This window comes from Anser cygnoides, chromosome 19 (genome assembly GCF_040182565.1).
Source record: "Anser cygnoides isolate HZ-2024a breed goose chromosome 19, Taihu_goose_T2T_genome, whole genome shotgun sequence".
Taxonomy (NCBI): Eukaryota; Metazoa; Chordata; class Aves; order Anseriformes; family Anatidae; genus Anser; species Anser cygnoides.
This window is the reverse complement of record NC_089891.1, coordinates 8,751,471-8,779,176: the sequence shown is the minus strand read 5'-3', so window position 1 is coordinate 8,779,176 and position 27,706 is coordinate 8,751,471. Positions and strand designations below refer to the sequence as shown.

Sequence of the window (27,706 nt, the reverse complement as noted above, 5' to 3'; positions counted from 1 at the left end):
CTGTTCAAATTGCGACTGCTTCATTCCAGGCAGTGAATCTCTGTCTTCCTCCCCCCACCTGACAATATCTTGAGCCAAAATGGTAACTGCAGTCAAAACACTCAAAGAAATGCACATTTAAAGTTAACAAATTCATCTAACAATTTTGACTGTGGTATTTAATGCACTGAATTTAACATTAGTCAAAGGTTCTAACCTGGGGTTTACAGACCAGGTGTGTTTATGTGACCACCAAATATAAAGTACCATAAAAATCTGCCATGAACACACTGAAGGCTAGATTAGGACTGTGCCAACTTTAGGGAAAAATGGCATACCGGACAAGTGCAGTAACACTTACTGAATCTGTCATATTCTGTATTCATTATCTGAATTTCTGAATTATTTTTAACATGGAGAAAGGTATTCAGCATCTGCTATTCAACAGCCACCATTCTGCTGAGCAGTGCAATTCCTTCCTTGCTTCTTTCTGCAGTACTGCAGTATCCATCCTCCATAATACCAGAAGCATTATTTTAAACTGATAGCAATTTAAACTCTGCTCCAAATAAAGTGCATCTCATAAGATGTTTGAAACATTAACCACTTGTACATAAAAAAAGTCACGTTTTGTAACTAAAACATTGAGCAATATTCTTCATTCACATAGTTTTTCCTCAGTTACAGAAATTACAGTTCTAAACAGTAACACACAACTTGTCTCAGGTACTCGCTTCTAACCCCAAGAGAGGGGAATTAAAGTTTTTATAATATAGCCAAAATCTGGTAATTTATGGCAATACCTTACATACAATGAAAAGACTGGATAGATACTTAGCTACTTTTATCCAGCACAGGAAGAACATGAATCTAAAGTTAAACAAACAAGCAGAAGATTAAGTTACACAAGGTGCTCCTAGCGGCCGTTTTACGTACACACAAAATGACTGGACAACCATCATGGCAGATTTTATATTACTTAACTTTATGTACAAAAGCCGATTTCAAATAAAACATTTAATGTAAAAACAATGGTTCATTTAAACAACTGAACTTTTTCGTTGTTTTTGTGTGTTTTTTTTTTTTTAAATATCTACTGTACCATTCAATTTCTTTTTAACCAGCTTACACGGTATCTTCAAAATCTCTCACAGGTACATATAGAAAAGGCATCTTTATAAATAGAAAACAAAGGGATTTTTTCAGCTTTTATTATAAATTGACATGACATACAAAGTTTACTGGACAGAAGTAATTTCATTACTGTTTTTTGGGGGGATCACCAACTTTTTGTGCAAACAATGCTAGCCTTCTTTTAAGCATTAAGAGCATAACTGCTTAAGAAATGACATAAGCAATAATTCTAGAACTACATCTCCCCTAAAATAATCTATTTTTTTTACATATGTGCACAGCTTTAGCAAATTAAAGCCAGAGAGAAATGCTTGATGTACTATCCAGAGGCATAATTAGAGTTTGCTAAAACTCAGAGAGCTGGCAAATTCAAGAAGTTTGTAATGAAAGCTGCAGTTTCCCTCTTTCCTATTTTGTACACAAAATCAGTGACTAAGAACTTAATACTGGATGACAAATCACATCCACACCATTAGTTAAATAGTCTCACAGTTAAACACATCTTAAGGACCATCAAAATCAGTATTTACATTTTATAAATTTCTGAAGACACCATTAGAAAGCTTATATACCCCTTAAACAAATAGGGAACTGCATCTCATGGTGATGGAATGAAATAAAAAATTAAAAATACCTGTATTTACAGCAGCATTGTTCCTTTATAAATAAAGAATATGAAAAATGCAATATTTTAAGGATAATAAAAAATTGAGGTGATGTCACTCAACCACAGTGCTTGCTGGAATAAACCCTTCGGTGCTGATACTGTACCAGTAGTGAAACCACTTTCCATTGGAAAAAATCTGTAAACGTATGCATAAAATGTGTTAACAGCAGTGCAAAACTGCTCAAATATAGTTTAGTCAGCATCTTAGTATCTGTATTGAATACAATACATCACAGAATACTTGCATAAGAAGTGCAACACATTTTCTGGTCCAATTTTACAGTGCATTTTTCCCTCAAGAGTGGCATCTCAAAAGCCAAAGCTAAACCTATGGCCTGGACTTGCAGTCTGTACTCAGGCAAAACAGCAGGCATAAACTTCAAAAGAAGTTAATTGACGGAATGCCTACATACTGACTATAGACTCTCGGCTTTAGCATGGCACACTATGATGCAGAACCCCAGTAAAAAGGGTTTACATCAAGTAGTTTGTGTAGCTGTGTAAATGCGTAATAAAAATATAAAAGGAGCTAATGTTCAAGTTTAAAATGGTACACTGTGTGATCAATACATCAGAATTATCCATGAAAACCAAACTGCTGGTAACCTCAAAAAGCCAAGGTGGTACTTCACTGTGTCTGCAACATGAAAAGCCAAGATCTTTCCAAACAGGCACAAGACAAAGGAAGTGCTAAGTTTGCCAACTTTCAAAATTTTAGTGTAAAATAAATTTGCAATTATGATCAATTGATAAATGATTTCAAATACAAGGATCAAGGTTAAACTTTAAATAGTGAGACGTTATTTTCACAAAAAGCTAACTGGAGAACTTCTAAAAAAGAAAAGCAGAAACTGTATCCCAAACCCCTTTCCCCAATGTTTCACAACTTCATGGTAGGAAAAACAGCCAGATACAGATGCAAAAATCTTAATATAAAAACTGTTTTACATATACTTAAATTATGTAAATTCCATAAAGTTCTTAAGACACTAATTACTAAAATTACAAAAAGATTTTCATATTGCTCTTCATGCTCAAACTCTTATATTGTCATTACATCACCAAAACCGATATACATGTAGTACTTGCATAATTAACTGAATAGAAACCCTGTTAAAACAATATCCTTGTTGAAATCATTTATTTCCATCCAGCAGTGCCTGTTTGGAATCTCTGTATTTTTTGTGTGTGATTTTTTATAGAGCTCATGCACCCTAGAATGTCACTTCAATGCTTGTCCGTTGAATGCAATTTGACTTTTGACTTCAGAGCTTTTGTTTCTTGCTCTGTTTTGTGACACCTGAGATGCTATCCATTTCTGAAATTCTCTCTCTCATATTATTTTCACTATATCCATTTGTTGTCCCACTCTGTTCCTCAGAAGATTCCTCATCTGTTGGGGAGGCTGATTCTCCTTTCTCTAACTTCTGCTGCATCTCTCGGAGCCTGGCAACAGCTTTGTCTATTGACATTATGCTGATGAGGTTAAAGTCATGCATGCTGACCAGATGTAGCATAAAGTTTCGACACAAGTTCTTCTTAATTATTTTTTGTCCGTAATTTTCAACAAACAGCATACAGGCATGATTCATTTGATTGTCAGCAATAAACCTGCCAAATTAGAAATCCGTCATTATCCAAGTAGAACATTTTCAAAAGCATAAAGATACACTGATAAACACTGTTGCAGGGTAACTGCACAGACTATTATATAATCTCAACATCTGCATTTTTTTTATTTTCAAAGCCAAAAATAAAAAAGCCCAAGAACTTTTTTTAAAAGCTTAACAGAAAACTTACTACCAAATCATTCGTTAACAATCCCTTCCTAAGCAATGAATTTTAACTGCTTAGTGAACTGTATATAGATTTGGTTGACTGTTCTGCATTAGTTTGTGTCAAAAAAAGTCTATAGTAACATACCCGTGCTTCATAACATGAAGATTCCATAATTTCATCACTTCTTTCTCTCCTTCGTTAACATCAGAGAATTCTTCAATTTGCTGGAAAGATAAAGGAGTAGAGAAAGGACCAAAAAAAGAAAACATGACATGAGAGAACTGTATGTCCGCTGACAAGCGGTGAAAGAACACCTACAATCAACTTGTGTCACGTATACATCGCAGAAGTAACTACTGTTAAGAAGTTCTGGAACTGCAGTCAGATCAAATAGAGATCTGTGATAAATTATTTTCATATTATATATACAGCACTGTACTCCTGTATCACCAGCATCTCCTCTTTCAAGGAGAAACAGCCACAAACAACGAAGAAAACTTGTTAGGACCCATGTGGACTGAGCCAGCATTGCAACCGAAGACATACTTGAAAATATAAACTTTGAATCCATTAATTTACATCATTAGTGGCAGAGCATCACACCCGTTTTCTACTTACTCTCAAAGTAAATACATCATTTTCACAGCGTGTACCCTATTTGTTCCCCAAACAACTCAGCCCATCATTTAAAAACCACAATCCATTGAAAATAGTTTTGTATAAATGGGATAATTACAGTAATGGTTTTCTCCCGTAGCCATTCAGGGTCCTTTTCATCCTCACTGTCTACTTCCATTTCTTGTGGACGGAGAGGTAAACATGTGTCACTGTGGAAATATAACCGATTGTGCCCACTGCTGTATGTTCGCTGCTGTTCTACTTCTCCATCTTCAGATTCAAGGAATTCTGACATACTTGCTTTCGTACGCTTTGGCCTAGCAGAAGGAAAAAAGTAACTGCTTTCAACTACTAAATCAAATATACAAATGCTAGGTATGGTAATTGATTAATACAAATTATTATTTTAGGCTCCAGTTTGCAAAAGTGTTTGGGAAAAAATCACCAGTAATTAAATATATCCCATAAAACAAAAAAAAAAAAACAAATCCAACTCACAACCCCTCCCTAAGAAAAAGATACACTCTAATCTTTTGGGTGAGGAAAGTTTTAGGATGAGGCAGTTAACAAAAACAAGTTCTCATTATGACAGATGCCTCAACTTAAAGGATGTAAAATCATGAGTGAAGGTATCATTCCTCAAAAACCTGTTATTCAGTTAGAAACAGCTGTACTTTAATGCTGGTAACATGTAGTACTGCTTATGCACAGCTATAGATTTACAAGTCCCTGGGTTTCACAAATCTGGTGCACATGCTATCCTACACAAGTATGGACAGACCTTCTTTTCGGCCTCCCTACCTGCATACAAGTATGTGTGTGATAGGAGTTCTTTTGACCGGTCCGTTACGACTGAAGGCAAAACCAGGTTGACGATGGATATCCTGGGGATTCCCTGCATAGGAGCCATCATAACACTCATTGATAGACACATCTATCCTAGCACCCTTTGGATGATACTGAAACAGATAATCGCAAATATATTTAGCAACATACCCAGAGGTTTAAACAAGTAACCTTTTCAATTTCAAATACGTTAAATATCATCCCATCAATAAGCTGACAGAGCTCTAGATTCCTTTTACACCACCCAAATAATTAACTGCTAGAAACAAGAGCTTTACTAAAACTTCCTTGCTCTATGATTTTACTGTTCTGTATGAAAACAGTCAATACAATCAATTCTTAAATTAAGGACAATATTGGCAAAATTCTGCTAACAAGCACCCTAGAAATTAGAACGCTTCTAACTAGCTAAGAAGTAAAGTTTTGGAATAATCTTCTGAGGAGAATAGTGGGTATAGGAAACTACATTATCTTCAAATAAGCATGACAGATTTTTTATTTAAGGTCATACTGGTAGGAATAGGTCCTTATCAGCATAACTAAATATAAATGTTAGCTTTAAGTGTTTACTGCCGTCTTAAAACTTCAAGAGACTTCTAACCAGTTGTAGATTACATTGCTTTCTACATCACAAAAAATACATTGATGCAAAAGCAGCACCTGTAGTCAGAATACAACCCACAAATTTGTGCCTCATGTAACGTCAACATTCAAAGGAAGCTGCAGTTAACTTGTAGATAGTCCTACAACTTAACCAGCTAGCAATAAAGTCACTGCAGTCAGTGTATAATCTGTGACAGACTGCACAGCGTCTCACACCACTAAACTACAAAAACACACACTTACAACGTAATTAAAGATAAATCTGCTGTGACAAAGTTTAAGGTGTTTGAGTAAACTATACAGTTTCCGACAGTTCAGCGTGCACCATGGGCAATGCAAGTCATCTCGGGCTTCAGTCTGCTGTCTTGTGTTGTTGTTATAAAGGAACTGGTGCAAAGAAAAGGAAAGTGTTAGCATCAAATGAATTTCACTCGTTAGTCTTCCAACCCCCCCAAACAAGGTTGGACATAATTTCAGGAAATCTCTATTGTAATAGTACGTTCTTGGGAGTGCTAAATGAGCTCACTTTACTGAAACAATGGTATTTCAAGAATTCTCCATGCCCCCTATGGAGACCACCTCTCCCCCTCCAGATGTTTAACAAGAGATGTCCTTTGTATTCTGGACTATGTTGGACATGGCCCCAGGAAGATTAATTTCCTACAATACTTCCTGTAAGAAGAAACATGTGGAATGGCTCTTCCTACATGAATTGGAGACCCCTTAAGATATCCACAAAACTAGCAAATGAGACAGTTACCCAGCCAAAACCAAAACTTTTGCCAGCTCAGATGTGAACATTATAATTACTTGCAATACATTCTTCCCCACCATCAACCCGGATATTTTCCATACCTGGTAAAATATTCGCAACTTTTGTCGAGGCTCATTTAAAACATCTCTCTCTTTTCTTGTTTGAAGGTCTGTTGGCAATGATTCTTTCACAGCTGGAAAAAACACAGGTATAGACAAGCATTTCAGTTTAGAGTGAAGAAGTAAAGACGACATTGTTTCTTATTCAAGTGTGGGAGTTCTGTGACATGTATCCTGCTTCTGAAGGGAATGAGCTACTCTAGTGAACTTTGATACAAGTATGTTGTATCAGCAAAAAGGAAGTCTTGATGCTCAGCTTCCTTCACAAACCTCTATGCAGAAATACCACTTTTGAACATCAAATTTATCTTCAGTTTTGAATTACCCTTAAGAGAACTTAAAAATGGTCAAGTAAAAAGCAACATTTTCTTTTCTTTTCTCCCTTTAAGCAAACAATTCTTTAGCTATAGCTAAAAGCAAGCATGGCTCTTATTTTTTAATAAAAAAGAAATGCAGTTTTCAGACAGATGCATTGCAAACACATGGCTTAAATTCAATTTCAGGAGACAAAGCAGTTTGGAATGAAAGTAACACAAAATATTTAAATAAAGCGTTATAAAACTTTAACCCTCAACTCTTATCCTCAAATACCTACTGAAGTCATTTACATGTGTAATGGCACTGTTCACTTGCTTCAGAGCTTCTTCAATACATTTTAATATCAAGGTTATTTGATTCCATTTGATTAGCAAAAAACATACGCTCATACCAAAGCACATTTACGAATCTACCCTCAGGAGAGGCCAAATAATGACACCTAGTTGCTTCTGAGTGGTTTAAGAAAGGGCAAAACAAGTCTCTGCTCTACTGACCTAAGGGGATCTTTCAGAAAATGCACTTAGTACATATTTATACCCTTGGGAAAGATGCACAGGATTTACTCTTCTACTATCAGAACCTCTACCTGATAGAAGTTTCTTACTATTTTCACTGCTTTCTTAGTACTATGATATATTCCTGCATTAAGAGGCTGCTGTGCTGTTCTGAAAGGTGACACTTTCTGTAACTTTACGAATTTACTGGAATACACTGCTTTTCCAGTTCCAAAAAAAAACTATAGATTCTATCCGTACATTAGCAGTGCAGCATCGCCATGTACCTATTGCTCCTATGTATTGTGTGGTAAACTAGTACAAACCTTCTAGAGTTAGCCAATGTACAGTCATTTCTTTTGCAAGTCTGAGCATAAAACCTGCCTAACAAATTACAATGTAGGCCTCCCAGAAGCTCTAAAATACAAGGAGACATGGTATGAGGAAGCAAAAAGAAAGCAGAACAACTTTGACAGTGAAAGTTCAAGTACTTCCCTCCTTCTGTTGCTTTTCTTCTACTGGAAATTATTTCACATTTGCATGCTGTGCCAGTCATCCACCTTGACTTAAGAAGAAATCAAAGGGTCTGCCATCTCTAGCTCAGGTAAAATATTAAATTCAGAAGACAGGAATCAGCCTTACTTTAAATATTCCTGCACTTTTTACAAAGACAAACGTGTCTATAGGTTGGCTGAAGATGGTGGGAATCATTCTAGCCAGTGGCTTCTGCACAGGTGGGGTGAAATTTTCCTTTCTGTAACTTGTGTATTAATACACAGAAAGTCTCTAAAAGCAGCCTAAGTAACTGCCACTGGTAATAAGCCTCACCAGAGATGAGCTATTGTTGACTCATTGTTTCCTCAACATATACTGCAAGACACAAAAAGCACATTTGGAAATGCAATTTTTTGTTAGCATTTTTTCCCTTGCTATTGTGCTACAGCTCCCAAAACTCCCAGGTATACATACATTCAATACAAAGCCAGACCGAAATACTATTTTACCAAATTCTCTAATGCACAACCTCATAAGAACCCCAAAACTCCAAGCAGCTCTTCACAAACAGTGCCTGGCTACAAGCCCAGAGATTAAGCCTGGAAACAGAGCCACTATGGTCCACACAATTATTTCTGCAGTAAGGAGACATAAAAGACGTACCTAGGCTAGCCCTCACTGCTACCTAGAAATCAAAGGGGAATTTCAGATTAAATACGACCCCAAGATGGGAAACTGCTATTAAAAAGGAAACAATTGTCACTCAAAGGTGTCTTTCCTATCTAGTGTCAGAAAGTATTTTAAAAGTAGCTTTTTAAGCTAAGTTCTGGGACAGCAAAGAAGAAACATGATTTTAGAAACATCAAGAAAAGTAATTATGCAATCGCACAAAACTAATTACTAATTCACATTTAAGACCTCACCACTATATTAAGCTTAATTCTTTGACATAATTATCATCCAAAAAAACATGCTACCCACTGTACATGTACATCGTCAAGTATTTAGTTAAATGGTCTGCGGTATCAATATCCCCAACACAGCAACAATCCCAGTATTTTGCAAGACAAACAACTGTGAGGACAAAAATACTGGGCTTTTTTTTGTGTATCTAAACATTTTAATACCACAATCTGCCACCAAACATTTTACAGCAAGTTTATTTCTGTTAACGTTTTTAAATTATGCATGAGCTTAAAAAAAGTGCGCTATTGCACATTCTTTGAAAATTACTAAGGGGCCAACTGTATAAACACTGAGATCTTCAAGGTATAAACCAGCACCGATACTGATCGGCTGAACTTATATGAAGGGAAACATGCCTGGAAGACTTTCCATAAAGAAATACATACCTTTTTCTAACATATACCTATAAAAATATTAAACAAAATTTTACATTTTTTTCTAATAGTGCTTAAAATTTTACATGGAAATCTAGGATAAATATAATTTTTATATTCCAAAGCTTCACAAGACATGCCTCTCATTACTGCAACAATAGAATGAAAAGTTTCTAAATGTTTAAAAAATGCCAGGTCGTAAGCTTTCTGAAGCAACCTGAGTTATCTTTATCCACAAATGCAAAATACAAGTGCAATACTTTAGATAGCTTCTGTCACATTTCACAATAACAGCTATGTTCTCCAAGAGCTAAATTTATCTCTTAATGTCCAACAAATTTTAAACTCTTTTCATTACAAAAGATAAGTGAACTTCTAGATGCTATGAATCCAAATATTCATAGAACAGCAAGCAGTCCAAAAGAGCGCAGCAAAGCAGAAAATCATAGAAGTCAGTCATAGATTTCCCGCTGATTTATTTTACACAAGGATTTATGACCATGGTATACAATCACTTATATATTGTCATGACTTTAAAGATCCAGCTATTTTTAGATTTTAAATTTACCTTAAAAATATTACAACATATGGGATACACAAAGCCCATTCATCTTTGCTTTTTCATGTTTATCTGAAGCAGTTCCACCAGTGTGTCAGGAACCCTCAAGTACAGAATTGCTAAGCAGATGACTACTCAGCATCAAAACCAAAGTTTGCTTACCTATAGTCTGAGTAGGTTTAACAGAATTGGGCTTGTTTTCTTGAGGGAGGCTTTCAGAATTTCGTGTTGCAAGAGGCTTAGCTATAGGAGCTGTAGACTTATCATTTGTGTCTCCTGTCCAACGAAGAGTAAACTGAAGTGTAGGTCCCTGAGAAAATGTTTCAAATGGAGGCAACCTCTGGTGGGCAAAAAAAAAGGCAAAAACCCACCAGAATTAGCGTCTTACCATGTACAAAACAATCATAAAAGAAAATTCACAGAATGGGGACAAATGTCATTTTTATCAAATGAATTTGTGTTCTCAACACAAACATATACATTTAGATATACTAAAAAAACTGAAGGAGATGGGACACCCTACATTTAAGATGAAATTCTTCAATCTCATAAGAGCTTTTTGTTATATTCAGGCCTTCCTTACTGAAAGGCTACTGCAGTTACTAACATCTGCTTGTGTAATGATCCAGTGTAGCCAAAGCTTTCCTAAACAAAGAGCTAAATTTAACTTGTTTCCATCCTTCCAGAAGTACTATTGTCTGTTTAAATCTAATCCATTTTCAGGGAAACAGCTACTGCACTTTGAATTGCATTTCACCTTAATCCAGAATCTTTTAAGTGAAGACAAGTCTTTTAGCTACCAAAACAATCCTTACCTTCCCATCAAGTATTGTTTCCCATGTTGCTCTTTTCTTACTAATGGGACACTCTTCCATTTCCTGCATGGCCACTTCATATTCGCCATCCAGTAGTTGCAAGCGCCTGTCAACACGAAGTATGTATTATGGGTAAAGAAGCTCATTTTTATTGTTTGCCTATTAAAATGTAGAATATATATTACAGAAACTAGCTTTCCCTGAAATTAAACACAGACCTTCAGGCAAATTTATTTGGCCACTAAATGTAAATCTTAGGAATACATCATCCCTAACAAAAAAAAGCACCGATAGGAGAAAAAGATTGTTTCTGTTTCCTGACCCCTCAGTATTCTATTCTATACAGTGAGAGATATTGGAAAAGGTGAACTACAGCTTTTTTCCTTCACATGTAAAATATGTTACAGCAGAAGTATCCCAGCAGAACTAAACCAGACACCTTTTGTTTTATTTCTTGACAGCATCTTGCAAAAGCTGCTATAACACCTTCATCGTTTACTCTATTTAGAATACAGTAACAACTTCATAACCAGCACATCATTCCCGAGAGCAACTTGCCATTACTATGATTTCACTGTAATAATGGAGAACTTCATTAGGTACTAGCAGAAGATATATGACTACATCAGCACAAGGCTGATACTAACTGATGCATATTAATGTGACAACATTCAAGTTCATAAAAGGGAATAATTTACAACTGTCACTCAGTAGTTCTCAGTATAAAATGTGCACTACAAAACCTGTAGAATTCTTTTTTTTTTTTTTTTTAAGACAATAAGCCTGGGCTCTTATTGTACCTACTAACTAAAAATGCATCAAAAGACATCCAAGAATGAAATTAAAAAACAGGTTTAGGTTTAGTATTTAAAAAAACGCCAACAATTAGCAGAAGAAATACTCATTTTGGATAATATTACCTGTTTTTATCAAATACAGTCATTTGTGCTACAAATGTCTTTTCTCCATCTTCACGATTTGAAGAGTTTCTTTTTCGTCTAGCTGGAAGCTCCTCATTGACATCTGCAAATATCAAACATTGCATTCAATTATTATATAGGCACAAATTTAAATGATCAAACAGCTTCTATGCCATTGTAAAATATTACTGGCTGCTGATTATGTCAGATGTGTCATATGAACAGCTCAATGCCAATAGAAAGAGCACTTAGCATAACGACAATCGTATTTTAGATACGTTCATGTTTATTTATAGTCCAGTCATATTACTGTCAGCATAAACAACTTAGAATTTAGCCTTCCTCCTTCCTCAATTTTAAAATAGTAAGAAAAAAGTTTTCATTCTATATTAGTTTTCAAGGCTGCAACATTTGTAATATAACATATGACACCTTAATAAAATTTAAAAAATACCTTAATAGCAATTTTTAAAAAGGTATTTATTGGCTAGTCATTTAGTTTTGATGAGAGACCATGACCACACCTCCAGGTGAGTCAGTAGTTACCAGCATTGACGGAACCAGTCCCAGAGACCAGTTTCATTATTCACCCCCCCCATCACAGCGTTGCCTAACACCATCACACATTAACAAAAAGTGGTGTTAAATTTTGACAAAAACAGAAACAGTTTCTAGCTACAAACTATATTTCAGCTATTTCTTGAAAGGGTGAAAACAAGTAAAGCCAACTCAGTCACTTATCTATTACTGCCTTCTCCAAGTAGGACCTACACCACAGATCAGGACAACTGTATACATGCCTGCAAGATAAACCTCATAAAAGCCTATTTAAAGTTTGAAGTTACCAATGTTTTCATTAGTCTCGCCATTGATCAGTCCATTAAACTCTCTTCTTCCTGGGCGAGTTACTCTGAATAACAATGAGTAAGACTTCACCATATGGCTGTTGCTTGGTTCAAACTCATTACTGGAAACAGCAAGCGACGGGAAGTTGCCTGGTTTTATTTGGCTGAGGTCTGGGTTTAAAGGCACCTGCTTTTTACCTGTAGGAACCTGTCTTATTGGACAACTGACATCCTGCAGGAAAACAAGAGAGCTAAGCTTTAGGTTTTTAGAATACAAAGTAAAGATATTAAGTGTGAAAATTTATATAATTTATGGATTGTACTTGTCCCGTCCTCTTTTTGAAAAGAAGCCTTATAACAGATGTAAATAAAAACAGAATAACAAGTCTAGGTTCTAAATGTAAAAACAGCTACTTGAAAGTGTAAATAAACCTGGCATTTTATAACCACTTCTGACAGCAGCCATCTTTCTCTAAGTGATTAAATTAACACTGACATGAAGTATTCAGAAAAACTGTAGAACAGCCATTAATGCTAATTTAATTCAGTTTACCTAAAGAAATTAAATGTTTTGGTTACACATATATATTCCAAGGGCTTCCTATCTTCTTCCAATATTACAAAGTGCACTTATGCGCTATCTGGGAGATAAAGAACCACTTACCTGGGATTTACTATATTCAGTATCTCTCAGATAGATCACGGAACACTGTGTAATATTGAAAAAACAAGGCAAGATGGCCTAAGTATGAAATTCACAATAAAACATACTTCAAATAATCATTGGCACCTCCTCCTTTTACCATACTTATCTATACAATATCAAGGAACAAAATTAGCTAGAAAAAACAGTAACTCTTAAAACCATGCCATAACAGTTTAATATTCTTAGGGAAAATAGAGAATTATCACTGCGAATCTTTCCCTTTTTGATTAAAAAAGATAGTGTGCATTGCTGCTCCCGTAGCTGTGAGGATAACTTGCAACTAGTGTGAAACTAACATATCTAAAGCAGCAGGTAAATTCAAAGATGCTTTGGGGAAAAAAAAAAGATGAAAACTGTTTATGATTCATAGTAGCTAAAATATGCAGTAACTGAGATGATCAGCATAAAAACATGGGTTCAGAAAAAGGAAAGATTTGACAGATGACTGAGGACTTCAAAACAATTACAACTTCTTCCTTTTTATCTCTGAACCCTAAAAAGCCCAGACTATTTTATGATATTGCGATTGCCTGATTTGCTTAAGCCAACAGAATTAACAGTTTAATTATGTGAAACAAAAAATTAAGTGAAAATAGAGGTGGCCGAAATACAGAATGAGTGAATATGACTTACAAGCAAGCTAAATTCAAATAAAATAAAGTGGTATCCCTTTGTAAGAACTTCCAGTTATTTCTCAGGGAGCAGAGGAAAAAAATGTACATGTGCTTCTGAAGAATCCTTTTCAGTCAACAGAAAACAATTTCTAATGATTAGTTCATAAAGACTAAATTAAACTCAACACAAACATTTCACCATTAGCTTGTTGTATAGTAATGTTAAATAGATGTTCCAGACTCAGGTACACATTTTGCTTTAATACATATTAATGGTTTGTCAAATCACTTTTACCTTTCGTTTCTTGTGGCAAACTTTCACAAGCAGTACTTCCAGGGTTACAGAATTTTGTTCATTCTCTGAGTTTTGTGATGGCTTATCTAAACAGAAAAATATTTTAAGTTCTGAAAAAGTAAAAATCTGTTCAATGGTGTAAATTCATCTGTAATTACTTTTTAGCCATAGCTACTTTCAGGCACAAAGACCTCCAGTCAATTCTAAGTTTTAATTCTCCCCAAATATATGGCAAATTCCCACTTGAGAACATATCCTGCTTAATTACTACTAGTAGATTAAAAACATTAGCATAATTGACCTTTAACATTTAACAGTAAACTTGCTACACCTTTCGCATTATTTACTCTTCGTTTATTTTCTTCCTTAAAATAAGTCTACCTTATTTTTCACAAAAACAGAACCAACAAAAGAGAGAAAAAAAGACCCCCTCGCCCCCAAACCTGAATTCTAGAACTAGTTACAAAGATGGATTGTGAAGACAACCCACTTGCCAAAGAACAACGTACGCTATACATGTGAGTGAGCACATGTTATGGGTAAAACTGAAAGTGAAGCTGTTGTGTAGGTTCATAAAACAGCCCAGAGACACAGCATGACATGAACCAGCCAAAACATTTCCATAGCAGAGGAAAAGGATATTGGTAGATTTAAGAAAAGTCACTAGTTACAGATGGGTTAAATTAGTTCCTATAATTTTTAACTTTACTGCTTATAAACCTAGAATTTGGTTCTTACCAAAACTTAAGCTCCAGATGCTAAAGAAAAAAATAAGAATTATGCGAAGTTAAGCCTATGCCAAATAGCTGTTAAATGATTCTTGAAATAACCCAAAAAAAACTCGTATAAGACTTGGCATCACAGCCTCTTCACACTAAGTTTCCTAGAACCTGGAATCTTCACGATGGCTACGACCTACATCGCTAATGCCAATTAAGAACTGCCTTTTAAAATAAATTTCACTGTCTAGTAAGAGAAATTTTAGTCACGTGAATGGATGTTATTCTGGAAACATGCCCTCATATGGGAAAAAAGATTGAAATATTATATGTATGCTTAAATAGAATTTGTGGAAGAAACTCTGAAAAAACAATCATCCAAAATTGAACAGATCTACACGAAGCTATTTCTGCTTTTTAAAGTGTTACAAATACCATTATGGGCTTACACGCATTTTGAAGTTAAACTGCACAATGGCTTAAGCTTAGCCCTGTCACGAAGGATCTGACAACGAAAAACTTCTTTATGCTCGCTAGGTATAAAGGGCAAAGCTTCAGCATAGCAAAGAGAACTCAACCCACGCATCTTCACTTGCTTTCCTCCTGATGCTACTTTGAAGAAGCTTAACGCGCTTCAATTGAGAGTTTCAGTAAGTCCTCTATAGATACGAGTAGTTTAAAGAAAATCATTTTTTCAATTTTAGATACAAGATATATTAGAAGTCTTTTCTTAGCAAATAAGGCTCAGAAAATAAACAAAAAAGCCATCACATACTCTTCTTTCAAGAGTTTCCAAAATATTTTTCTATCCAGACAAATAAGTATGCTGTGCCAGCTTCATTAATTTAAATATTTTCTATATTTAATATTTACCAAAGTATACATTGTTTATGTTGTGACATTTGTTTACATGGTACAAAGAGACATCACACACTCGCTCTCAAAGTAAATGGAGGTTTTTAGAACTAACAGTACAGACACAATCCATAAATTTGAAAACAGAAAAATCAAACACCTTCAAAATTCTCTAATAGCCCACCTCTACTATACAGTAAGAAAGGCAAGGCCAGTCAGCAGAAACTATGAGACAACTATCCTATCTACTAGGTTATTTAAATTGCACGTGTGAGGAATTTACTAACACAACTTCAAAATCTGTTCCTTCCAGAACAGCATTTGAATTTAAGATATATTTATTCTTATCACTTGCTGCCCCAGAAGTCCTCATTTTGTGCGGTTTTCTCAGCTAAAGATCTGAAGACAACATATAAAATGAAATTCATAAGAACAGAAACAAAATGAATAGTATCCACTGAGACCAGCAGTATTCTGAAATTCCAGAAGCAGAACATTACAAGCCAAGATACTTGAACTTGCTCAGAATGACATTACAGTTTACTAAAAACAGTGATTCTGAAATCTAGACGTTAGCAACTTTAACCTCCAAACCTCTGACTTGAACAGATCCAGTTAAGCACAAAATAGTTTGATGGAACATGACAGATTCCAGACTGAAGTGTAGAACCTGTTACAGGAATTGAAGTAGGTTTTACATCCAAGGACTAAGATGTCATACAGAATATTTTTAACTGAAGAAATAGAAACTCTGCTTAATTTTAATGGATGAACAGGTATTTTTTTTTCCGTGAAAGTAAAAAGACTGTGAATTTACCCATGCCTATACAGCATAAAACATGTAACTTCTGCATTTGTTAAAGGAACAGAACCATTCATTCTGGTCTGGAAAGTCCGATATTCCAATTTTGAGAGGTAATGCCTTACGTGCATAAAAGACACAATAAAATGATTGCAAGTCACCAAGGAATGTTTTCAGTTGTTCTCTTATAATCCCTGGCATTGCCTTTTCCACATTTCTGGGCTCTACCTGATACAATTTGTTCACATACTTCTACATTAAATTCAAAACCTCTGAAGCTGCTAACTGTTTGAATTTTTGTTTTTTTTTTTTTTCTTTTGTTTGTAAAAGATACTTCAAATACTTCAAAGGCATACGTCCATAAAATCACTTTCTTCAGGAACTCTTTCCTCAAGGTCTACTTCAAACTTCAAGTTTGAATGGATGAAGATGAAGTATTCATCAAAATCACTGTTTTGACTAAAACCCTGGAAGGCTTAGCTGCTTAACTTTACAGTTACACTAACACATATTGAAAGAACAATTAAAAGTACTGTAAGTAACAGGACAGAGAATAACAAAATTAAAGTCTGCATCCAAGCAGCAGAGAGTGTAACAAACTGTTCACATATTCCTCTCACAGATCTATACTAATTTCAAAGGTGTTACACAAATTAATGGTATAATGAATGAATTTTGCAAACGTACCATTTTTATGGAAGAAACCAGTAAACGTAAGTTGCAAATGAGCAGACAAGCTAAACAGAAAAAAAAGAAAGGATATGTTAGAACAAAGAAATATTTTCTCCTCATACCAGCCACTCCATTCACTGATGTTCAGGACAGGCCTAACCACAACAGAGTCCATCCTTCCACCTGCTTTCAAACTATCTGGGAACAGCATGCACTAAGGCACAGCTGTAGACCAGCCTTCTCTCTACAGACTAATTCTCTCTATATATTCCATGACTGGGGAGGGTGCGGGAAAAGGTAGGGGTCTAAACACTGCTGTAGAAGGGTGCTGTATGTAGAGGTGAGATCTTGCCACCACAGGCATGCAGACATTTCCTAAACCTTTGTCAACAACAGAATGAGTTTTGGTAGAAATTGTCTAGAATTTCACCCTGAAGTATTTGGTATCAAAATTTTTGTACAAGTATTTCAAGTTCGGTATGCAGAATCTTCACAGCAGGGAAGATAAACGTATAACACACGCAAACAAAGTAATAGTTGCATCTATTTGGTTTCATGGCACTGCAGCTTGTAGGCTAAGCTATTCTGCTGATTATAGGCCCATTTATTTCAATTTGTTAGTTAGAGAATACATTTCAACTCAAAGCAAGTATTCACAAAACCAGAATTAAATGGATTTCAAAAACACTCAGTATTTTTAAGGTGCATAGAATTTACAAAATACTGTCTGTCACACTGGAACACCAGATAAGTATCTCCATCAACTTCTCAGAAAGATACCTGACATTCAAAACCTATTTTAAGCACATTCCTGAAAGCACTGAGGTGACAAGTGTCCACGAGCATTTGAAGAATTCTGTCTACACCAATTTGCATCATTCAGCCATGTTATTCCTCCAGACCAATTCCAGATTAAAATATATCTTTATAGTTATGAAAGCACAAAACCAACACACACAAATCTATATTCTGTTTCAACTTGATCCTTATCTTTTAAGGGAGAATATTTGCCTATTAAGCAACCATAATATATGAAGTAAAAGATAATTAAGAAAAATAATATTAGCAAAATCTATAAAATCTCTCGAAACACAGAATTTATAAATTTGTTTCAGACTAAATTCCATCTAGCATGGTTGCCTCTGAGGCAGACTAATTATTTGCAAACACTATGGAAAAAGAATAACTGGTTAAGAAAAAAAACACCACAAAAAACCCTGAATGGGTCTTCACACATTCCAGCAATTTAGGTTAGTCTTTCAACATTTGCTTTTTGTCTTACAATTTCCAGAATGCTTTGTTTCTCATTATCCATTAAGTACATTAAAAAGAACGGTTTTGGCAAATCTTCTACAATCTTTCTACCTAAAAAGAACACAATGCCATCCTGCAGGATTAAAACGGATCTCGGGCTGAATTGTGTAGATTAGAAGAAAATAATTCTGGAAGTCTTTACAATGGATTGGTTTATTCCCATCATGTATATCTTCACAAAAAGCTTAGGTGCTTAACTGAATCATACATAAAGAATAAAATTTTAAAAAGAAAGAAAAAACTTCATTATCTATCACATTCAAATGTGAACATATTGTATACTATACTACTTCTACGAATAAGCTTTTCAAACTTTTATTTCAGCACTATGAAATGTGTCAAGGAACAGACTATGCAGATTTGCAATTTGTTTTTGCCATTGGCTAGGATAAAAATGAACTGAAATGCATCATTCCCAAGTTTACTGCCTCTGTTGAACTTGGACATTTACCAAATACAACATGGCAAACTCAGCAAGTTCAAATGTCATATATTTTTTTCTTAAGTATCGTAGTAAGACCTGACCAAGTGTGAGCTTTATCCAACATTTAAATAAGTGTTATATAATTAAGATGGCAAAACCAATAGGTAAGTGCAATTACCATTCCACAATTATAATTCATTAAACACTTTCCCCCCTCAATCTGACAATTCCGTATTGAATTAACACTTGAAATTATCCAACTATTTCTTAAAGACGGAACACTCTTACTCAGCTAGAATCATGCTAAGGCTCAGAAATGCGTGTGGTCAGATCACAAGATAAATCTCTGACTAAGCAATATTTCTCACTAGAAAATCACAAAGGAAAACTGCAAGTCCTACTGCCTTTAATAAAAACATTTTATAACTAGTTTCCCTGATATGGCTTGAAAAGGACAAGGATAAGATCTTTTAAATAATGATAACAGTTTCTGTAACTGTTCCCCCCCCAACTATGAACAAAGGCAGCTACAGGAAAATACCATTACTTTATTATTATTATTATTTTTAATTTCAGCACATACAGATTAGTTACTGATATAATCAACAATATCAAAAAGAAGGTTAAGACAAATACCTCTTTCAGGCTTCTATGCACTTTTAAGAAAGGACACTACAAATACTGGAAAAGTTTATCCCAACAATACTTTACTCCAAGTCTTTTGCTTTTTCTCCAAGTTTTCACCAGAATACCTTGCTTCTAATAATTACTCTATCACCTTCATTTTGTCAATCCAAAAGCCTTTTGATTTAGCATTCCTACATACACACAAACATACATATGCAGAACAGCACCTGTGAGATTCTTGTTCTCCCTTCATTTTCTCTACTTTTGAGAGCATGTCATCTACTTTGAACGTTTTCCTATAAAGAAAAAGGAGAAAGAATAGTTTAATGTAGCCCCTGTTCCCATAATATGTAACAAAAAATTCAGTCAAAACTTTGACTTGATTTTGTACTAAAAACTACCTATATATGCAATTTTAGCCTTCCATTCACAAAGCCCCCATATATATATATATAAGTATCTGCAATACAGCTGCTTTTCAAGCAGTATCAAAATAATGAAAATAATTAGAGACCTTCCAGAAGCGATGTTACTGCTCATAAGAAGTGCCATTTAACAGGATATTACAGCCTTTCTATGAACATGTCTAACGGCATTTCAACTTAGCTCAAAGAAAATCTTCCTGCTTTAGCAACACTCACGACACCTAGAAACATTCAAGTTAATTCTCCAGTCATCACTACTTTAATCTTGATCAAATAACGAAAACATTATCTGAAAAAACAGTTGAAAGCCTAATGATCAAAGACATTTTTTCTCCACAAATTTGCATTAGATGGACACAATAGAAAGAATGAATTTTTAAAATATTCCTAGAAATCATTCATAAGAAACAGAGAAAACAAACATGACAACAATGTCAGAATAACTACTTCATAAATATTTTCTCTGACAATATCTGTTTGTTCATGCTCCTGTGTTCAGCTGCTTTTACTATATATATATCTATCATATATATATCTATCATATATATATTATATATGTATATAATTTAATATTATTGCTAAATGAAGTTCACTCATGAACAAAAGTTATTCAACACTTTCTGGACTAGTCTTCCAATTTTTCTTTAAAGGAAAACTAACGTTTGGACTTAAAGGCAAACAAAATTGCACAGATGAGTAATGGTGCAAAACCAGCGAGGGTATCGTTCTTTTCATCTTTTTATCTCATTTCTCTAAGGTATAAGAAAATCTGTTGTCAAATACATGATTTTTTTTATTAAAATGTCGGGGGGTGACCTCTATGGGGAAGCAGGAGGCATTGTTTACATTCTGACTGAACAAACTGAGATCATACATTGTCTACATTCAGCATTTAGTACCTCTGAATGATTTAGTTACATGTGGCTAAATAGTAACACTGGACAAGAAACACAAGTACATGTTTGCAGTCAGATAAGAAAAATAATTCTGTGTAGTAAACAATCATTGATTCAAAGCTCTACTCTGCCTCAGGTTCGGGCAGACAACAGATTCAAGAAGTGACTCAACCACACTGAAGTGTGGGATTATTAATATGAATCTTGCAATGCTCAGTTTTAGATACGTTAAGAACAGAGGAGTTGAAAGTTTCAGATTCTAAGGGAAAAATGTCCATGCACACACTGCACGAGCTCAAAATCAGCCAGCAGTCTGCAGAACAGCAAGCAGGCACACTGATCTTTAGAGGGCTTTCTTCAGAGTAAAGGCTTTCCTCAAAGCAGCTCTAGAGCAAAGTTAAGTCGTGGCCAGAACAGGAGCCAGAAACCAACTAACATTTCAAGAAAGGGGGAGCTTCACAACCTTTCCTAAGGTATACCGCTGTCTAACACAGCTTGCATTTAAACTTTCTGGTTCATTAATACTCACAAACAACAATTACACAGCTTTTCCAAATGTCAAACTCAGGTTAGTCAAAAGGAGAAAAAATGTCCTCAAAATCTTTCAGAAAAACTAAAAATAGCAACAACAACAAAAACTTCAAAGGTAACAAATTTGATTTAGTGAACTTGTATGAACACAAGGAAGTACTGACATTCCTTTAAGCCAGAGAACTGATTTTATGTTACTGTGCTCCTTATTCATGCACAAGGGACAAAATTGAGTTTATAATAGTCCTTAACACCCAGGATTTTTAGGACAGCATTTACTTGGGCTACAAGTATGTGCATCTTGCACATTCCTTTCTCCACCCACTCTTATTCCAGAGCAGCACAGTAATAATTAACAAAGTATTAAAAGTCACATCATAGTAGCATGCCATTACTCTGCCAATAAATAAAAAAATATTCCTTTATCCAAATACTCTAAGGGAAGCAATTTTTATTAATACAGTATCTTCCTTCCAACTACATCATTTGATCCAGTAAGATAGTGACACCTAAAGACAGACCCACAGGCTGAAAATCCATTTCAATTTTCCATAAAGTATCATTTTACCAAAGCAAAACCCTCAAACAACTGTTGCCTTTAATGAAACAAAACACAGTGAAGATTTACGGCACAAGTTGACACCTGCTCATTAACTTATTCCTTATACTTTAAGCATCCTGGTCATTATCAACACTTTCTCAGTCTTAAACATGTAAACCAACATCAATGGATCATTTCTTGGTAAAAATGCAATTTTACTCCCCTACCTCCAAGTGATAAATTTGTCTGGCATTTTTCTCAGACTGCTGTAGGGCTAGCGATAAAAGATGTGGAGCCATAATTACTACTGTAATAGTTAAATTGTATACATCTTGGGGATAATTTGTGTAGTTTACATATGATATTGTTTATCAAAATGGCCATCAAAACAATGATTGGGAATTTAAAAGCCGCAAAATTACTACGTCTTAGAGGGAAAATAAATACTTCTGCATATTTTGTAAAGGTCAACATAAGCAGACTAAGAATTACACAGCTCTAAAAGATAATTCTTTGCAGAGAACTCTACCAGAATTTTAGCTATACCAAAGGTAGGTATGTAAAGCTTTCCAAATACAAGCCTCAATAAGATCTTCCGCTCTAGTCTGGATATTTTTTCCTCTGTTAAAGCCTCTGGTTGAGCAACATGTCAGGATCCTATACATTAACTATTTCTGCTGAATGAGGAATGGCAGCTAAGGCCTTGTGCACATTTGGAAGCATTTGCCAGCATGTCTGCAAACAACCTCCTGGGGAGGTTTAGTTCAAGTCCCTCAGTCAATGCCCTAACTACAGGGGAACAGTTTGAACTACCTTTAAGCTACAACTTCTGCTGTTTTAACTCGGCAGAGAGAGACCACAGCACTGACAGGCAGGGGGCAGCCAGAGGAGAACGCACTCCGTAGCAACTGTTTTGTCTTTTTCCCTCCTCAACTGTGCTGACTTACTTCTGTTGCAGCATTACTGTGTTTTAAGAAAGAAAACATACTCAAGTGTTTGACTACTTCTTCCAAGACCTAATTAGCAGACTGATTTCAATAAGCCAGTATTTTCAGAAAACTAGTGAGTGAAATCGCTATTAATTTGTCTGTTATGGATGAAAACACTAACCAACCAAAATCACAGTTCTAAAACAGAGTATTATGGGCAGCAATAAAAATCAGTAGATTTCAAAGAGAAACTAGGCATTACTTGTGCAGCTGAATTTGAACCGGAATTTGGAACAGTGGACAACACAATGTACATGCAAAGTACCACTTCTTGTTTCCCAGCAACTACAGCAGACATTCAAAGAAACAGAATAAGATTCAGGTAGAAGAACGTATGCATTTCAATCAACTATAAATTACAATCAGTAGTAAGCAAGAACAATTTCCTGTTGCACAATTCTGGTGTAAAGCAAACAAACAATAAAAACACCTGAACGTTATTTCTTAAAATTTGGTTCTAGCCTATTTTAAAATAAGCAAACAATTCCCTTTGGTAACTTCTGTAAGAAAAATCAAGCAGCAACTTCAAGTTAAAAAAAAAAGATCTGATCAAAGGACAGGATGAACTCAAGAAGTATACATCCTGAAGTACTTTAAGTTATATGCTATTAATTTTAAGAAGATAGCAAAGGCATTAAACAATATCTAAGAGATCTGAGAATGCTAAATATATCCTGTTTTAATTAAAATTTGCAAATTCTCTTGATAGATCATTCAAAAGTTACCTTCTTAAGATACAAATACAGTTTAAATTAGAATTGTCTGCAAAATCCAGATTGTTGCTATTCCTAAGCGTTCATGATTAACTATTTTAGTCCCATAGTAACTGTTCACAAGCAGTAAGACCGGAAGTGTTAAAACATTTTCATTGTTCACGCTACAAGAAATCCAAAGTATAAAAAAAATGAGTTTCAGTGAGGGGATAAAACTTAAAGGACTTTACAGTTCTAGTAATAAATAATGTACAACTGCGACATGCACATTCCGAGATGCAATATTTATGTATTTTAAAAGTAACTGACATACAGCTGTAGCACCTCATATGATAGAAACAACTATTTTGCAATGTCAAAACTGAAGCCCATTTCTCAGATACATCCAGCTCAAAGCAACCTTTTTAAAGCCTCTGCTGGATTTTTTTCGTAAAATGTTATAAACCAAACTCAATCATTTTTCAGTTAATATAATTACAGAAAAGAGTACTGGTTCTTTCTAAGACTAATTAGCAAAACCAAAATAGAAGTTTGTTGTTTGTTGTTTTTTTTTCTAAATAAGTGGTTAAACTAACATGTTTCTTATGATCAAGCACCACCGATTTCATAAGCCCAGAAGTTATAAAGTTTTGTTTGTTTTTAAGAAGCTCTTCCCCAAAACAAAAAACAAATATGGAGAATTAGGTTAGGATTCTGCAGACAGTTTTCCATATTTGAATACTCCCAACACCAAAACAAGTCACAAGCATAAAGTCACACACACTTAACATTCCAGAAAAGTTTCTAGGTCTCAGAAATCAACTGTAAAGTAACGTATGCCTTTAAGTTCTTGAAAAAGAAACAGCAATGTTTTACACACTATCTGAAAAGAAGACATCACCCTCCACTATTTATTTATTTAATCCTAAAATGTTAATTAAGTAGCAGAAGATAGTTTTCAAAAAATTATTTTACCTTCTGATATTTGTTCGGGAGTTTCTGTGGGACATGTAAGTGAGAGTTCTGTGCAAAAATATTGGCTGCAGGAAAAAAATATGAAAAAGGTTAACATGCTTTAATTAAGTTTCCTACAAATGCAAAGTAAAGAAGTGATAAAAGACCAATTACTCACTGCTATGAGATTCCGGGTACGTAGAAACCTGTATATCTGTGTTGGTTCTAAGAGAAAGAAACACGTGTTATCCAACTTGCTTTGAACTTCTAGAACAGCCTTACGTGATGCAGTAGTATCAAGCTTAACACGTTGGTTGGTTGGTTGTTTTAAACAACTGTCACGAAAGTCAGTTTAAGTGAAGCATCGTGATGTCTAAATAACCCCGAGTTAACAAGTCAAAGGTTATTCCATCTGTTGTACAACACAAAGCAACTTCTTGTTTAAGGTAGCGTACACTGGTAGTGACAACCCTGACAACTATGCTTGTTTTTCACAAAATATGCTTCTTACAGGCTTTGCGTTAGAGAAAGGCAGAAAAAATACCTCAACACATTAAAATTTATTGTTGAATGGGTAAATTTTCTTCACCAAGTTAATGAACGTGTCCAGTACAACACCAAAATAGTACACTATATTTACAGAGTCAGACAATTTGGGATTCGATTGTTTCATCTTTCTGGAAAGTATCAAGGTCACTCGCACAAGGTACCAAAACAAAAATAGGCAGTGACAGTTGACTACGACACAGTACAGATCATTTAAGCTAGAAAATTCATTTCCAAAATCTTTTATACAATTAGGACCAGAAAAATGTTGATTCTGCTACAGCAACTACTGTTTCAAAGTGCAAACTGATGGAAGATAATAGAGCTCTGCTCGATACTGACATGAAAGGGCAGCATCACTCAAAATAGGTGTAATAACCAAAGTTCAAAAGAGCGAGACATGCAGAAAAGGGGACCTTCAGTTAAGTTTTAACCAATTAAGATAAATCAGGACAAAAAAAGTTTTTGTCTGGATCAGGTTATTTCTTAAAACAAAAATACAACCTAAACTGAAAAATACCACTTTTCAGCCACCTTAATTAGGTAATACCAGCAAGAAACGTGGAAATGACTTGACAGAACAAACGGAAAGCAAGAGATAGGGAGAACGCCTAGATTCCCACGCTGAGGCTACTAGCACTGCCTCAGCTTTCCATATGAAGAAACTAAACAGCTATTTATTTCTTAAGAAATATAATGTTTTATTTGTGTATTATGGCAAGGGATTTATTTTAAATAGCTGAAAACCTTATTCTGGTTTATGGAATCTTGTGCTTAGAGGTGAAAAAGGACAGCGTTACATATTCTTCACCCATTTTTAAAGATGTGATTCTAGTGTAGAAATAAGACTATGAACGTAAAACCCCAAATAATTTATTATTAGAAAGGTGCGTAGTTATTAAAGAGAAGTCTTAAAACAATCCCAGTATTTACTTTCAGAAGCCTCATGAATACCACTAAAATTCTGCTTAATGCAAATAAAGAACTGCCATCCTAATGAATTGGTACTAATGTGACTTGAAGAATACAGATAAGAAATTAAGAAATGTGCACTTTAACAGAAAGTGAAAATACGTAGTCACGACTTTTAAAGAAAGAACTCAATTTTTTAGTCTCCAAAAATCTGTGATATAGTTTAGAAAGGTATGAAAACATCAAGTTACATGACGTAATATGTAATTTACAGACAGCGCGCTGCTGTTTCAACTTTAACTTCCCCAAGCAGAAAAATTCTGTGACACTTTTTGACCTGCAAACAGACATATGTTTCAGAAGTCCATATCGCTCAGCAAAAGCTGAAAATAAGCCTTTATCTTTCTCTGGCATATGACCTCGAGAAGGGACAAAAATATTCGTGAAGAATGCGATTCAATACTATGCGTGTTAGGGTTTCTTAACCCAATATTTACTTACTGCAGGTTTTCCACAATATTCACACCACAGTTAACACACTGTGACACATTCGAGCTGTAACGTATTCCCGATCCCTACCTGCCCCCTTCTTTCGCTCCCCTTTTCTGACAGACCGGGACATGGGAAGGGAAATTTTCCCCCTGACCTCTGATACTGAACACTGAGCAAACATCTTAAAACTCCCGTTTGCAACTTGCCCTGTTTGCAGTACGCTATTATCGATCCCGTAGCTTCGTTAACAAGGCTCAGGTTCAAAGGACCCGACATTACGAGGGATTTGAGGCGACACCAAAAGCTCCAACTCTTTATCAACCACTGTCACCGCCTGTAGCGGGGAGGCATGAGCAGTGACAGCAGCAGTCCCAGGACCACCCCGTGCACTCAGTAGGGCACTACCGATTTTCCTCCGAGCCCTGGCAAGGACATCCCTCGGAGTGAGTCCACAGCTAAGCCGTGCTCGTGCATCAGCGCTCCGCGAGTGACTCCGCCGCGCACCCGGGGGCTCTCCGCTCCTCTCCCGGGCTGCCACAGGGCGACGCGCGGCTCGCCGAGCTCCCTTTCCATCCCGCAGCCCCAACCGGGGGCCGGTGGGGACCAGACAAAGAAAACCCCCGGACGGGGAGCTCCGGCTCGCCCCCTGCCCCCCGTCCCGGGGTGTGTGTGTGGGGGGGGGGGGCGGGGGGGCAGCTCCCTTCTCCCAGCGCCCCGCGGGCAGGCAACCGGCCGCCCCGAGAGCCCCGCAGCCCGCCGGGGACCGGGACCGAGGCGGGCAGCCGGGGGCTGAGGCCCCGCCGCCCCCCGGCCTCCCCCCGCTCCCCACAGCCTCCCCCTTCCCCCCCCCCCCCGCCTCCTCCTCCCGCCCTTTCCGCGGCGGCCCCGTCGCCCCCCCCCCCCCCGGTCCCCGCCGCTCCTCACTCTCGAAGGCCTGCAGAAAGAGCTCGTGGTCGGCCTGGATCTGCTCCATCTTCGGCTTCTTCACGGGGGGCAGCGCCGCCGCCGCCGCTGCCGCCGCTGAGGAGGCCGAGGAGCCGCCCGAGTAACCGCTTCCTCCGCCGCCGCCGCCGCCGCCCGCCGCACCCCCGGATTTCCCGGCCGGAGCCGCCGCCGCGGCGGAGCCCACGAAGCCCCCGCTGCCTCCGCCGCCTCCTCCTCCTCCGCCTCCTCCTCCGGCGGCGCCGCCGGCGGAGCCCGAGCTGGGCCCCGCGCCTCCGCCGTGCTTCTGAGGAGCCATGGGCCTGGCCCCCAGGAGCGCCCCGGGGGGACGGGGAGCGAGCGGGCCCCGGGGACGGGGGGGCGGCCGGGGGCGGGGGGCGAGGCGGGGGGAGGGGAAGCGCCGAGCCCCAACTCCTCCAAGTCGCCGCCGCCGCCGCCGCTCCGCTCCTCCTCAGCGCCGCGACCAGCCGAAC

The 27,706-nt window shown here is 36.7% G+C and overlaps 1 protein-coding gene across 1 annotated transcript; it reads right to left on the bottom strand.

Annotated features, from left to right (window-relative positions):
* Positions 1-942: 942 nt before the first annotated feature.
* SUZ12 (SUZ12 polycomb repressive complex 2 subunit) lies at positions 943-27,697 on the bottom strand. The gene is made up of 16 exons (XM_066980105.1): positions 27,216-27,697; positions 24,520-24,566; positions 24,363-24,427; positions 19,541-19,609; positions 16,964-17,013; positions 13,901-13,986; positions 12,286-12,517; positions 11,441-11,543; positions 10,521-10,626; positions 9,868-10,045; positions 6,482-6,573; positions 5,870-6,013; positions 4,979-5,136; positions 4,296-4,494; positions 3,704-3,783; positions 943-3,391 (listed from the first exon to the last, which is right to left on the bottom strand). Exons 1-16 carry the CDS (start codon positions 27,529-27,531, stop codon positions 3,046-3,048), a joined length of 2,271 nt encoding a protein of 756 aa, XP_066836206.1. The 5' UTR covers positions 27,532-27,697; the 3' UTR covers positions 943-3,045.
* Between the last annotated feature and the right edge of the window lie 9 nt (positions 27,698-27,706).